The 14,705-nt window shown below is 36.6% G+C and overlaps 2 protein-coding genes across 2 annotated transcripts in view; both read left to right on the top strand.

The window, feature by feature from the left end:
• The window catches only part of LOC137395104 (tRNA 2'-phosphotransferase 1-like), a 151,838-nt gene that overhangs the window by 41,797 nt on the left and 95,336 nt on the right, over nucleotides 1-14,705 (top strand). The gene's annotated exons all lie outside the window — the stretch shown is intronic.
• LOC137393546 (solute carrier family 49 member 4-like) lies at nucleotides 2,194-14,703 on the top strand. The gene is made up of 10 exons (XM_068080142.1): nucleotides 2,194-2,579; nucleotides 2,831-2,918; nucleotides 3,539-3,702; nucleotides 5,451-5,516; nucleotides 6,036-6,083; nucleotides 6,585-6,714; nucleotides 9,876-9,984; nucleotides 10,878-11,076; nucleotides 11,535-11,723; nucleotides 14,057-14,703. Exons 1-10 carry the CDS (start codon nucleotides 2,264-2,266, stop codon nucleotides 14,305-14,307), a joined length of 1,560 nt encoding a protein of 519 aa, XP_067936243.1. The 5' UTR covers nucleotides 2,194-2,263; the 3' UTR covers nucleotides 14,308-14,703.

Raw genomic sequence — 14,705 nt, 5'->3', positions numbered from 1 at the left:
TGAGTTGGCCAAGCCAATTTGGATCTCTCGTATAGTCACCAGCCCCTGCTTGGACACCATCTAGGAAGCTGCGCATCAGATTAGAGAAGCTTGCTGCAGAACTCACACCAAGTGCGATATCAGTAGCAAGACATGAGAGTAGGTGAACACGACATTATGAGAGTCTGGCATCCGCAACGTATGTCACGTCACCATCAGCGCTCACAGGAACCCACAACATGTCATCCAGCACCTTGCTGTCTATGTGTGTCCCTGCCGGTATCAGTTTGTGGCAAGTGACCAAGTCATGTAATACCAGAAGGCACACACCGACTGCGAGAGCGGTGTTTACCTAGTCAACCGAGCCTGCTGAAAATCGTTTCTTTCAACTAGAGGCTGGCTGACCAACCTAACGACGAGGTAATGTATTCCCACAATAACTGCGGTCAATCGCACCTCTGGTGGGCTGGCGACCCAGTCAGCTGTGGCAAGCTTATTGACCCCAGACTGACCAAAAAAAGCAACATCGGAGCCCAAACTGACTCAGGGGACCTGGGTTGTTGCTGTAGGGCTGAGTCCACCCGAATCTTTCAAGTCCTAAACTGCTGACTTGCTCCCAAAAGAGAGGCTGGCTCGGGACTGATCAGGGCCACCTTTGACCGAGCCAAAGAGAGGCCGAGCAAAGGAACCCTACTACACGGGCAGAGTCTCAGATCGAGCGGTTGACCCACCTCCTCAGAGCCCCCTTGATCGATGACCGCCTTTACCACTGACGGGAGGTTTGCCAGATACTGGAAGAAAACCGGCGCTAGCACGCCTTGGCATACCGGACGGCCAACTTGATCAAAATTCGCCGGCTAAGGGAAGATGATCGGGTCTTCACCGAGTCCGAGGTCTGACGTCTCGAGTTTCGATTCAAGCAGCACTGGCTGTGGTCACAGCTGCTTTTTCCTCCCAGTGCTGAGTAGACAGCCGCAGGGTCTCCACTAGGGAGAAAGTGTGATGACAAAGCGCCGTGACTAGGGCTGGTCAAATCATCCATACAACTGACGCCGTAGCCAAGCCTCCGTACCACGACAGAAAACTCAACCGCAGGTGAGCCAGGTCAGTATGCCAAAACACAACAAAGAAAGATTGCAGAAAACGATAAGCAGGAGTCAGAGCCTATCACATGAAAAAAGATGATATAAAAGTGTGATACTAAGGAGCCAGAAAAGCTAGCGTAGTTTTTCTACATGATTATTTTTATTACATTGACTTTATGTATTCATATATATTTGTCAAATAAATATTTTTGTGGTTAATACACTCGGTATATTTATTCTTGTATTCTTTTGGAGAGCAAAGGGGACCGGCAGTTCCTTTACTGTTTTTCACCAACCCAACAACAATTGTGTGGGTGATCAACTTCTGTTAAAAGCAAAGGCTGAACAGGCTAGCTAGTGGATTGGTGGCAATTGAATGAAAAATTTATTTTGTCTAGAGAACTGATTGGATCGATTCATTGGAAGTCAGGATGGCTAAAGAATTGAAAAAAGAATTGTAGTGTTTTGCTTATTAAAATGAATCGATTCGTACCTGCTTTATGATGCCAAAGAGTTGGGAATTGATTTGGTAACTTTTTGATGAGCACTGAATTCAATCAGGTCATTTTTAAGCCTTAAAACATTTCTGAGCTATACTAAACAACTAGTCAGGTCATCTACATAAAAATAAACATATTCGATCAAGTTGTTTGCAGGGCTGAATGACTTATAAACACGTAAACAACAGATCTGATGAGCTGGAATTTCCAATTGCAAAATTGATAACAATTTAACCAGCGTTAACATTGTGATTAGTACGATTAGTATTATTAGCATGATTTGTATGCGTCTATACTACCATGTTTTTAATTAAGAATGGGATTTTGCTATTTATGACCTTGACCGCTTTTTAAAGCTTTGCTCAAAATCGAATTATGAAATTGTGCGTTTGTACGTTTATTCGCCCCGCTAGTTTACGCTCTTTGTAACCACCTTCTTTACGACTAAACAGTGTCGTATAGGGACACTGTACCAGTGTCGTATAGGGTCGTATAGGGCCAGTGTCCCTATACGACACTGACTGCGACTAAACTGACCGCGACCGCAGCGGTCAATTTTTACGTGGTACCCCGTGACGCTAGATAAGGTTTGCAGCTACGCATATCAACAATTATGTTAATATTGTTTTTAACATTGAAAAGGTTGCGAAACGTAGGGGTAGGGAGGGCGGCAACGCTATAACGTTTAAGAATTATAAAATGGACGAAGATGAGGAGGAAAACTCTATCAACACACAATCATTTACTGATACTGGTTACTGCGAAGAAGCCAGAGATCCGCATGCGAACACCTTTGCTCATTTGGTCGTCTATAAGCGCCGATGGTGGATCCTATTCGTCTTCTGTTTTTGTGGATTTACTCAAGGCCTGTTGTGGGACACTTTCTCACCTCTGCTAGATTCTATGCTAATAGCATATAACTGGACAGATGCTTTCGTGGCGAGTTTGGTTGCGTGTTCTGATGGTGGTTTTGTGATCATGGCATTTCCTTTAATGTATTTGGTGGAAACCAGAGGTGAGAATTAAGTAGCATAACCTTCTTGCATAGTTTCATACACATTTTTTATTTTGTGTCTGCAATATCATTATTTTAATGTATACTTTGGCTTTTAGTATTTTGCTTAAGAGCGTTTATATGTATATGTACTGTCTATGTGGCCTCTTAATTAAGGATATGCTGGCTGATTACGAAGGGAGACAATTGTGAAAGCTACATTATTCTTAATCCAAGTTGAAAAAAAAGAAATAGAGTTGTACTTTTAACAGATTTGAGAATGGGGATGATTTTGGCCTCGTCACTTCTGGTATTGGGAATGGCATCATGGAACATTGCCCTACTAACAAATCAGCACTGGTTAAGTAACTATGAAACATTAGCAGAGAGTTGCTTGTTAAGAACCATCATGCCTGGGCTAACAATTGAAAGGCTGAAATGTAGTATTCCAATGCAGAGTTCTAATTTCCACTGTACTTAGTATCAATATCCAGACAACGAAGTATCCAATATTCAATACTTGGCATCACCCTTTTCAATATCAAACATCAGTATCTGTACCTATAGGTAAAAATCTTGCACTTGTGTAACCTTTTGAAGGCCAAAAGGCGGGAGTGTCAGTGAGAAGGTCTACTTATTGACTTTAGCTCCTCTAATTGACCTCAGTTGGCCTAATTTACCTTGGCTGACCTTCAACTGAACTTATTAACTGACCTTAGTTACTGTAATTGACCATCCTAATTGACTTTAATTTACTTTAGATAAACTAAGGCGTGTACGACATTTCTAGTCGTTAATTCATATATATTCAAATATTCAAAAATATTTTCAAATGACATTGATAACTTAAAAGATACCTAAAAACAGTTACATGTTTTGGAATTATATATAAACTAAATTATAAATATATATATAAAATATATATTAAATAAATTATATATGCTGTATATTGTTCGAATAGCCTACAATATATTATGCAGGCTGTTTGCTATTGGGTCCCTTTGTAATGGCATTACTTCTTGCATCAGCACCGCGGCAGCACCTTTGTTGTCCGCTACCTGGTTTCCGGCAACTGAGAGAATCACAGCTACTGCTTTTTCAGCAGCATCAGTATCTCTGGGCAGCGGTCTAGCTTTTATAACAGGTACATTTTATGCATTCCCGTAGCCGTTCCCGTAGCCATTGGGCAAATAACTGTTCGAGTTAATGATGTTGAGGTCGAGTTATCTAAATCAGTTTATCATTGCTTGGGAACGGACCAAACAAATCCGTTCGAGTTAACCAAGTGTTCGTGATAAAACTTTACATATTATCCGAGGGCGAGTTCTCCGAGTTTGACTATACTTAGCCGCCAAAAATTCCTAAAAAGTTGGGGCGGCTCAGCCGGCCAGCCGCCCCAGGGAATACGGGCCTGACACTTAATGTATCTTACCTTTTATAACGGATACACTTTATGGCCCTTTATGCATTTTACCTTTTATAACAAGTACACTTAAAGCATTTTACCTTTTATAACAGGTACACTTTATGCATTTCACCTTTTATAACAGGTACACTTTATGCATTTTACTTTTTCATGTAATTTTTGTTTAATGAAGTATAGAAATGAATTCTATTCTAAATGATTCGCTGCGACCCTTCACTTTTCCACACTTGAGAGAATCAGCCACTTCGAGTTAAGAATAAAAGTGCCTTTAATCCATAATAGTAATGATTTAAATAAAGTTAAGCTCAGCAAAGAACAGTATCGTGTGCGCGCTCCCGTTGATGTGTGAGGCTTTTTTATACTAGAGGGCCTGCCCCTCCAACTCAGGTACTGGCTGGTTTTTCCTTTTGCAGGTTGGCTATTGTCTGCTTCTCAGTCTGACTGGGCCAAATCGCCTGTCGGCTGGCATTTCTGGTGCCGGGTTGAGAGCCGGCCGGCCTCTGCCACACTAGATTTAATTTGTTTGCCACCATTTTTTTCAGTTGGTAGACAACTCCTTATCAGTAAAGTGAGCGGATGTCGGGTCTTCGAAACTGTAAACTGCTCTTGGCTAATCCAAAGAGACTTCAACATGTACATTTGTTGTGGCTCTTGGCATATCACTGGTTCAATCGAAATACTTTCAATGAAATAAAAGTTTAATTCAATAAAACATTTTATAGAACTCTTTTGATAACAGGATTTAAAAACATCATTTTTTACTCTCAAGAGTGAAAACAGTGGTTAGTCTATGCTGCTGTCAGCGTTGTTCCTACTTGCAATAATGCCTTTTCTCTAGCACACAACTAAGTCCTACGTACTTTCATGCTTATACCAGTAAATATGTTCAAAGTATTTAACTGGTTTCAAATTTATGATGCAAGTTAAATTATGCATGCAAGCATGTCTACCATGTAGGGTTGGGACAGAAAATTTTATTTTTTACGTATGCTATGGCAAGTAAGTAGGGCAGCAGCTAAGCCTAAGTATCGCGCAAAAAGGTTGAATGTTGAACACTTTGAATTTATTTTGGAGTAATGCTCTCATGAAGGAAATCTTTAAAATTTGGTGTGCTTGCTCACAAACATTGACGTCGTTACATTATATACATAAGGTTCCAAGAATTACCAAGTCCCACGGGCTGCTACTACTCATTAATATGCAATGTTCTTTACTCCTGTGTTATTAAACCGTTTATGTCAACTTGCAGCTAGCTTTCGTAGGTACAAATCAAAGATCATTTTGTTATTTTTTTCTAAAACCTGTTTAAATATTGTGCAAAAACAAGACCCTAGCCAAGGGAAGCCCATCTAAATTTAGCTTTTGTATATAAGATGGAACAAATGTTAGCTTGTTAGAGTCTTGCATCATTGTAACTCAAGGACTAGTTGCATAAGAACTTAATTGTTATTTTCTGCCATTTTTAGGTCCGTATATCGCTGGAAATGAGGTAACTGCTGACGAGGTGAAAAACAAGAATGATTTTAGGCCAGGTATGCTTGCTGTGATTGGTTAGTGCCAGGTATGCTTGCTGTGATTGGTTAGTGAGGTGGTTCTTCGCTAGCTATCGTCATATGTACTAGACGTTTACCTGTTCTACTAGTTGTACTAAAAACTAACAGCAAATAATGGTTTGTTATTTGAGCCGGTGAATAGACCTAAAGACGTAGCTAAGTTGAAATATGTTTCCATAGACGCATTCACCTGAGTTTTAATATCAGGGTAATGATGTATGCTATTTCTATTCCTTTGTGCCAATGCTGTGGCATTATTTTCGTTTAAAATTCTTTCCAATACCACTTGACCTTTTTTATATACATGTAACAGTAGTTAATAACTATCTAAGTATATCTTTAGATCCAAATTTAATCAATTTAAGTTTGTGGCAGTTTGATGCACTGTTTGAGGAGTTGTCTTCTCTACTCTATATTTTGATTTGGTAGTTGTTCTAATTAAATGACATACATGTATAAATATTGTCACTTGCTGATTACCTTGTATTTATTCTGTAGAGTTTGTTGCTGACCTGAGGTCAGGAGTACAAAAAGTTGTTTATTTTGGTAAGCCTTTGTATGTTGATGTTATTTCTTTGAACTGGGGCTCTGAGTCTGTTCAGCTTCAAATGTCTGTGTAAGTCTGTGATTCTGTGCAACTCTATAACTGCGTAACTTTATGATTTAATGTAACTATGATTTTCTGTAACTCTATGACTCTGGGTAACTTTATGACGCTCTGTAACTCTATGATTCTTTCCCTGTAACTCTATTGCTCTGTGTAATTTTATGACTTGTGTAACTACGTTTTTTTGTAACTATGACTCTGTGTAACGCTATGACTCTCTGTAACTCTATGGCTCTGTGTAACTCTATGGCTCTGTGTAACTCTATGGCTCTGTGTAACTCTATGGCTCTTTGTAACTCTATGGCTCTGTGTAACTCTATGACTTGGTGTAACTTCATGAATCTGTTCATATCTAGGACTCTGATTAACTATAGGATTTAATGCTATCCTTCAGCATTCAATGAACTTGTTGAGCTGAATGACTCCCATTTTTATTTTAGACACAGCTGTAGCCGTGATGAGTATAGCAATGATAACCATTTACTTCCCACCCAAACCTCCTAGGCCTCCGAGTAAATCTCAGACAGTTGAAAGAGAAGACTTCTGGCAAGGACTGAAACACTTGGTTACGTAAGCACATCTCTTTTTCATCAAATACAATGATGGTAAAGTATTAATATAAGTTATTATTTTACTAATTTTGGTTTTCAGATAATTTACGTATTTAAATTTAGTTTTTTTGCATTATTTTTATGTAATGCATTTGGTTTAATATTATATGTAACTATTTTAAGTATTCATCATGGTTTTTGGGTTCAAAAACTTACTAGAGTGGAGGATTCACTTTGTACGTCAAGGTTTGTCTGTTTGTTGATTAAATATACATGTACTTATAACTTCAAGCAAGGAAAGTAAGGATACTTTTGAATATATACACATACATGTATATTATAGCAATATAGGCTGCATAAAGTACAATGCCACACACAATAGTTGGAACGCATTTGTTTAACAGGCTGATTTAGACCAATATTGTTATTTGTTAAAAATTTATTATAAATTTTTATTATTTATTTTTATTATTTAATAAAAATTTGTTATAAATTTGTTATTTCAACATATTAATTTGTTGTCTCTCATCTAGCGACTATAAATATATATATATATATATATATAAATATATATGGAGTAAATATTCATAGTACCTGAATAAATATGGAATATATATCGCTAGGGAATATCAATGGAGTGCTTTGACTCTAGAGAGTCCAAATCATCTAGTTTAACAAAGATTAACTTCCTAAAGTTAAATTTTAACCTTTGATGAAATTTTTTATTTGAACTCAAATTTTAAGATAATTGCCAAAAGTCACTTGCTGGAAGATTAATCATGTTTGTATGTAAATAAGTGATATTGCTATTGGACCCAATTATTGTTTAGGATCTGTAGAAAATTATGAATAAATGAATCTATAAAAATCTCTCTGATCTCAATGACAGGCTAATATAATTTAGTTTTTACCTTCAATTTTTTATGTTAAAGATTTCATAAATAAAATTTGAATTACTACTTCGTTGATTATATACAGTAAACTATCGACGTACGAACACTTCTCAACGCAAATCTTCTGATAATGTAAAATTTTAGCAAATTTTTATTTAGACATAAGAATTAATTTCAATATCTCATATCCACAATTTTTCAAGTCACAATTTTTGGAAGTGAAGGTGAAAAAACTTGCACAATGTTCACAATTTTAAAGCCTCACATATAATGTTAATAGAAACAATATTATTGTTATTATTATTATTATGGAAGGTGTGAACATTACTAATTATATGGAATATATAAGAGTGCCGAATGCTGTGTTAGGAGTTCTACAGTTTCCGCACAACATTATGAATAACTTATTGTTTATTTAATATTTTGTCTACAGTCTAACAATGCAATATTATATACAGTCACACCTCATCATACGAGAATATCGAGATACGAGCAGAGTTTTAAACAAGTTTCTTCTTTGACATACAAGTAATTTTTGAAATAGGAGCATAAGATCTGGTTCACAATATGGCGCTTTATGGCCAAGAGCCGCGAGAGCCTACTTTCATCAATAACATCGCTCAGTTGTTCTGCCTGAAAAAAGTGTTATAAAAGTTGTTAATAAAAAATCATGACAGCAAAATTAAAGAAAGTTTAGTAAAATATGAAAACGTATCTTCGAGTGTGTGTTTGGTAAGCTAAATTCATTAAGCTAAATTTAAAGCTTCTGTTACATAGCATCACAAATGTTTAGTTTACTGAACGGGTTGCTGTCAAGTCTCTCAAACCACCACTAGTCGCTACGTGTGTCTAGAAAGTAAAAACTTACACTCAGACCCATTGCAGTTTGAAAGCACCTCAGCTCAAGAGGAACAATATGAAAGTTTACAACGAAGTCATGTGTGTTTTTGAAGTCTATCCATTGGTGCCTGTCCCTATACATAGCGTACAAAGTAAAGTATGTGAAAGATAGAAGTTAAGAAGCTTTATGTCGATGTGAAAACGTAAAGGTAATATGTAAAATCATAGAGGTACTATGGAAAGCCAATGAAGTACTATGTACAACTATTGAGGTACTAGGTAAAACCACAGACATACTATGTAAAACCATGAAGGTACTATGTAAAACCATAGAGGTACTATAAAAAACCATAGAGATACTATGTAAAACCATAGAGGTACCATGTAAAACCATAGAGGTACTACGTAAAACTATGGAAATACTACGTAAAACCATAGAGGTACTATGTAAAACCATAGAGGTGCTATATTTTCTGTGCAATAATTTATGCTTACATGTAACCTTGTTTGTGACTCGTATATCTTGGCTGAGTAATGAGCCTTTTGATCTGTAATCCCTGATCTGTTAGCGGCTGCTCTTTACAGAAAACTTGAGTTGACTAATATTAAAGAAGTCGATAAATTGAATGTATGTGTAAGTCACCAGACCTACAGGCATATGTGCACATAGGGTACATATACCTGTAGGTCTATGTACACATAGTGTACATGATATTTATGGCTATATAGCCATTCCATATAGCATAAATCAATCTTTGAGGGTTCTACCAGTTCCATCTTTCTCTTCAGCATATAGGGTCATAGGCAGGTCATATTTCAGCTGTCGGCAGTATAAAACTCTTTGTCAACTCAACTGACCTTCGACAAATGGGCAATTTTAATCAAATCGAGTCAAGTTACACCTCTTTGGTTCACTTGAATAGTTGGTTTTCTCATCCAAATAAATTAACTAACTGCTAACCAGGGCCCAGCACCACGATTAGCTACGCTACTGTGTATACGGGTCATTGCACCTACTTTCTTTCTGTTTCTAACTGTGCTGCACCTTGTTCTGTGAAATAAAACAAACAGGAGCAACACTCTACTGATTGAAGATTTAGAGTGCTGGTATGGCTAGAGTTAACTTACACCTAGTAGATGTTACGTGTCTCTTTATATTTTGTGGTGTAAATAAGCAGCATCCTTGTCTTCGCTGTCAAACAGCTCGTTCTTTTTATATTCACTTTGATTACCTGCTTTGCTGTGTGAACACAAACCTTGATAAAACACAAAATATTTTACTTTATATGAATAAAATACAAGCCCATTTTAGTATTAGTTTCAGCCATTACTGCTAACAAAGACTAACAGGTTCACAGGCTAACAGGTTAGCCTGTGAACTATTAAATACAGTGTTTATGAATTCATTAGTTATAACTTTAGTATAAAGAATGATTATCTTTTTTAGGAACTCGCAGTTTTGGATTCTAAATGTAGCGTACAATGTACCGAATGGAACTATTAATTCCTGGTTGCCACTTGTCTCAGCAAGCTTTCTATCTCTTGGTGTAGGAGAGGTGAGTGTTTATTTAGAATGTTCATTTATTTGTCTACCTTCACTTATGGAAACACGGGGAAGGCACTTCAGTTTAGACAAATTATTGAGTGCCAAATATTGTTGATTGATGAAGCAGTTTATTCTGTTGTGTACGTTTATCAGATTATCAGAAACATGGAAAATGATAAATTGCGGTTTTGTTCTCATGAACTTTTAAGATTTTGAAGGTATCACCGTCCCTTTAACCTAATTCTGACTCTACGTGAAGGAATATCAATGGTTAACAAATATTGGGCATATTATGAGTTCAATAAATTATTTATTTGCATCTTTATAACCTCACCAATTATTGCTGTGAGAGACGTTTCCATATTTTTGCGTTTCTGTAGGTACACGCACTGTATAATATATTTATTTTGCACTTTCAGTTTTCATTATGCTAAAGATTTCATAATCAATGTCTAAAGTACTAGGTTGATTGCACACTGTCAAACCTCAGCTTACGTACAAATATAAAAAAATTAAATCTCAAGCTATCTCTTGCATATGGGACTAAAGCTATTATTAGGTCTTATGCTTTTCGACATTTTTGTAGTTTACATTCATCATAAATACCAGCTCCGTTTGAGATATTCTCCGTTCAATATGATGTTACGCCGTACATGATGTGTTGCTCAAGGTATGGGTAATGCCATTTGTTTTGTCATTTGTAATTCGGATGTCAGTTTAGTTGTACAAACGGACATCCGAATCCGATCTTTGGTTCTTATTTCTGACTTGTAATAAACAATAGTTTTGGCTCCAATCATGTGACACGCTTTGTCAGTATTTATTGTCATCACTTTGATTTGTTCCTTGCCACAGCGTGGCTTATAAACTAAATGGCAATATGTATGATCCTTTCCTATACAGGTGACAGCAGGTTGGATTGGATTTGCCTCTTTACTCTCTTCCTGCTTTGGTGCTGTACTTGTCTCAGTGATCGCGGATTGCTTCAAAAGGAAGATGAAACTTTTTCTCATCCTTTTCAATTTCATATCTATGGTGTTAACTGGTATCCTCATGTGCATACAACTCCGTCTTATTGAGGTTCCTTCAAATTTACTCATCCGTAAGTTGAGCCTTGCAGTCCAAGTGCAATGAATGTTCTATGCTCATGAAATCAAACTTGTCACATTTTAATTATCTATATATTTCTGTAAACAACCAATTTGTCTAATAATTGTATCTATAAAACACATTTATGGCTAGTATGGTGGATGGCTTTAGATGCCTGAAAAATTTTCACATTTGGTAATACCACTCAATGATTACCGCACTTTCGTACCAAAAGCCGAACTGTTGCAGGTACCACTTTTTGTCTAACAAAGTCAGCAGGGTTGCCCAGTTTTTAATTTGTGCGCTCTGGTGAGAGGCAGTCATTTTTAGCTAATCACTTGTAAACATTGGTAGCTGTCCTTATGTTTACGCGCAGAGTAAGCAGCGACTAGTCTGTTAGGTCTGCTAGTCTAGATATGTTAGCATATGGTCACTTTATCATTTATGCATGGTGATTGCCACTGATTGCAGCGATTCTCTACCTGCTATGCATCACCCTGGCATTCGTTATCAATGGAGCTGTTCCACTTTACTACGAGTTTGGTTGCGAGATCGCGTATCCGGTTCATGAGGGTCTCTCTTGTTCCTTCATCTCAGTTTTCAGCAACTTGATTGGCATGATCTTCTTCCTTCTTTTTCAGTTTCCAGAACTAGCAGATGGTGAGTTTTACATTGTCACACATCGTATTATCTATGGCTAAGTTTTTACCAAAACTTTCTAACGGATGGATGAATGCTGGACAGACAAACATTGAGAATGCCCGGGTAATGTTGAATGCCCGGCGTTGCCCGGGTAATAAAAGTCTTTGCACAAAAGATTTATTTTAATTTGACAAAGCAACATTTACCATTCTAACTTTCAAACTACATATCATAAGGGAAGTGCTTCGTGTTGTTGAAATGAATTGAGAGAGAAAATAAAAACAACTGTAAAGGTTTTCCAACTTTGCCAAACAAATGTAACTTTCAAACTTCATATCATGAAGAAAAAGTTTTATGTAGGACAACTAAATTGAAAATAAATAAAACAATTAAAGATTTTCAAACAATCGTAAATTTCAGATTTCATAACTTGAACGAAGTGTTTCGTTGAAATGAATTAGAAGGAAAAATAAAAATGTAAAGGTATTTAAATGTAAATGTGAAATCATTAGCAAGTAATGGCTAAATATAGTCTGTTTCGCTACGATTACAATAAAAAATTATTTGGTATACTATTATATGATTTCAGTTCGTTTCAGTGTTGGCATGCAAATATTGGCATGTTAATTTTCTACGAAAATATCATAGGCTATAGACGTATATAGAGTGGTATAGAAACCCATAGTCATTTTCTAATGCAATCACCTCCTGGTAAAAATCATCATCATTAAAAATAGTACCAAAGTACTATGTTAACCTTAGTAACTGTAGGTATCTACAATGACTTTAGTGCATTTTGTGGTTATGATCTGCAGGCCCAAGGTAATATAATATTACAATGTACTACGTGGAGAGTTCTTACCTTCGAGACAGCCAGTGTTCATAAACGCTGAATCTAACTTATATGAGTTTAGTTTACTAAACACATACTTGAAGGAAGTTTTAGTATGTATTTTAGTAAACTTCAAACTTTTGACCAAAATTTTATTATTTATTCGTTTGCGAATCGTGTTTATTATAATGGATACCGTATACGGATAACTTGCCATGGCGAGTTCAGCGACTTATATCTTTTAATAACGTATATAATCAATCATTACACAAATCGCCAAACTTCAAGTTTGAGATAAATTATTGTCGATTATGTGCGCGGAATAAATTAGCCCTAGCGAAAAAAAATGAAGAAGCATCGTGTTGCATATGCTTAGGTCCCAAAATGCTTACGAGGTATCGTTACGCGTTACGAGGTATGCGTACGCCGTACGCCTTACCGCGTTGCGAGGTATCATAACGCGTAGGCGCAACGCTAAAATAATAGCTATAGCTGGACAATCACATCTACAGATACACGAATACACACACAAATTTTGAGAAATATATATACAGGCAAACTCGGATAACTTAAACCTCACGGGACCGAGCGGAAATGTTCGAGTTATCAAAGCGTTCAAGTTATCAGAGCACTGTCACGAGTCCATGTATTTATTAGTAGATACATGTACATATACAAACTATATATAAATCAAATGCATAGATGGCTTGTTGCAAATTAAAAGGCTTCTAATGTAAAGTTTTAAAAAATTTTTATCAGAAAGTATAGAGATTTTTCTATTACTTGAGATTTGTTTGTTGTTTTAGGTGATGTGACTGCCAGGACGTTTTCAGATTAAAATTGGCAAAACTTGATCGCTGTTGAAATGCTCAGAAGAAAAGAGATCTTTTTCTTTTGAGCGTTTTAACCAAGATCAATTTTTGCCGATTTTTCTGTAAGTTTATCCGAAAGTTACCTCGCTTTTCCTTGCTTTCGCTAAGCAGATGTTTACCTTTAGAAAAGTCATTAACGAAAATATTTTGCCGATGATGGTAATAACGACGCCCAAGAACTACTAAAAGTTGAGGTTTATATCTATGGTTTGGAATTAAGTGATATTCTAAAGCGATAAAAATCATCTCGGTAGCCGTTGGGCAAAAAACTGTTCGAGTTAACGAAGTTGAGGTCGAGTTATCTAAAGCAATTTATCATTGCGTGGGAACGGACCAAACAAATCTGTTCGAGTTAACCATGTGTTCGAGCTATCCGAGAGCTGGTTATCCGAGTTTGACTGTATATAGATAGATTGGATTACCAACCCGCGGTTGCAATCACCGTGAGTTTAAATCCAGCCAGCAGAGAGCTTTTAATTCCAAGATTTTAATAGATATAGCTGGACAAACAGACATCTTTACAGATGATGACAGACAATGACAAACCTGAGAGTTATTTATATAGATAGATTGGACTATCATTATGTCATATAACATGTTGGACTACAATTTTCGGTCAATTTCTGGTCATTCTTGCTATTTTACAGATACTCAATGGATGTTATGCACATGCTTTGGAACATGTGTACTTAGCCTTCCTCTTATACTCATCTTAAAGGAGAATTTCCATAGACTGGACCTAGAGTACTCTTCTGACACCCACCAAGATGGTATTAACGATGGGGTTACGAGCTCCTCGACTATCTCTGACAGCTGTACTAGAGAGTCTTGCTCCTCTGGCAGCGTTGCCAGAAACAGTAATGATGGAATTCTAAGTGCTACAGTAACATATTCCTGAGTTTTACTTCGCAATATTCACTTTTCACGTGTCCGTCTGCTCTAACACAGACTGCATGGTTGTTTTTAGGGTTTTTTAATGCACATTGTGGAAGAGAGAGTGGCATTTGTGTGCTGAAGGTGTTAGGACTTTTGTAGTACAAATACTTTCAAGTAATTCACAATGCAGATAACACGTGCTTCTGTTTACCTTTAGTATAAGCCAATAGAATTTTTTATGGAACAGCCAATGATAGTAAAAAAGTAAAGCTCGGTTTAATCATTTATTTTTATGTTCAAAGAAAAGGTCTTGTAATTTTATATAATTTAAAGTGCAGTTGTGAAGAAACAGTCAAGCTAACTTCAATCTTACAAATCACTTCACAACATTACATTAATACAAGTACAGAGAACTCAACG

This window comes from Watersipora subatra, chromosome 4 (genome assembly GCF_963576615.1).
Source record: "Watersipora subatra chromosome 4, tzWatSuba1.1, whole genome shotgun sequence".
Taxonomy (NCBI): domain Eukaryota; kingdom Metazoa; phylum Bryozoa; class Gymnolaemata; order Cheilostomatida; family Watersiporidae; genus Watersipora; species Watersipora subatra.
Note: the sequence above shows the minus strand (reverse complement) of the source record. Positions and strands in the feature narration are given on the sequence as shown.

Bases quoted from the DNA above. Each gene is read 5' to 3' on its own strand.
- LOC137393546 (XM_068080142.1), top strand. From the start codon at position 2,264: ATGGACGAAGATGAGGAGGAAAACTCTATCAACACACAATCATTTACT. The intron at 6,084-6,584 runs GTAAGCCTTTGT...TTTTTATTTTAG, and splicing joins ACAAAAAGTTGTTTATTTTG to ACACAGCTGTAGCCGTGATG. The intron at 9,985-10,877 runs GTGAGTGTTTAT...TTTCCTATACAG, and splicing joins TATCTCTTGGTGTAGGAGAG to GTGACAGCAGGTTGGATTGG.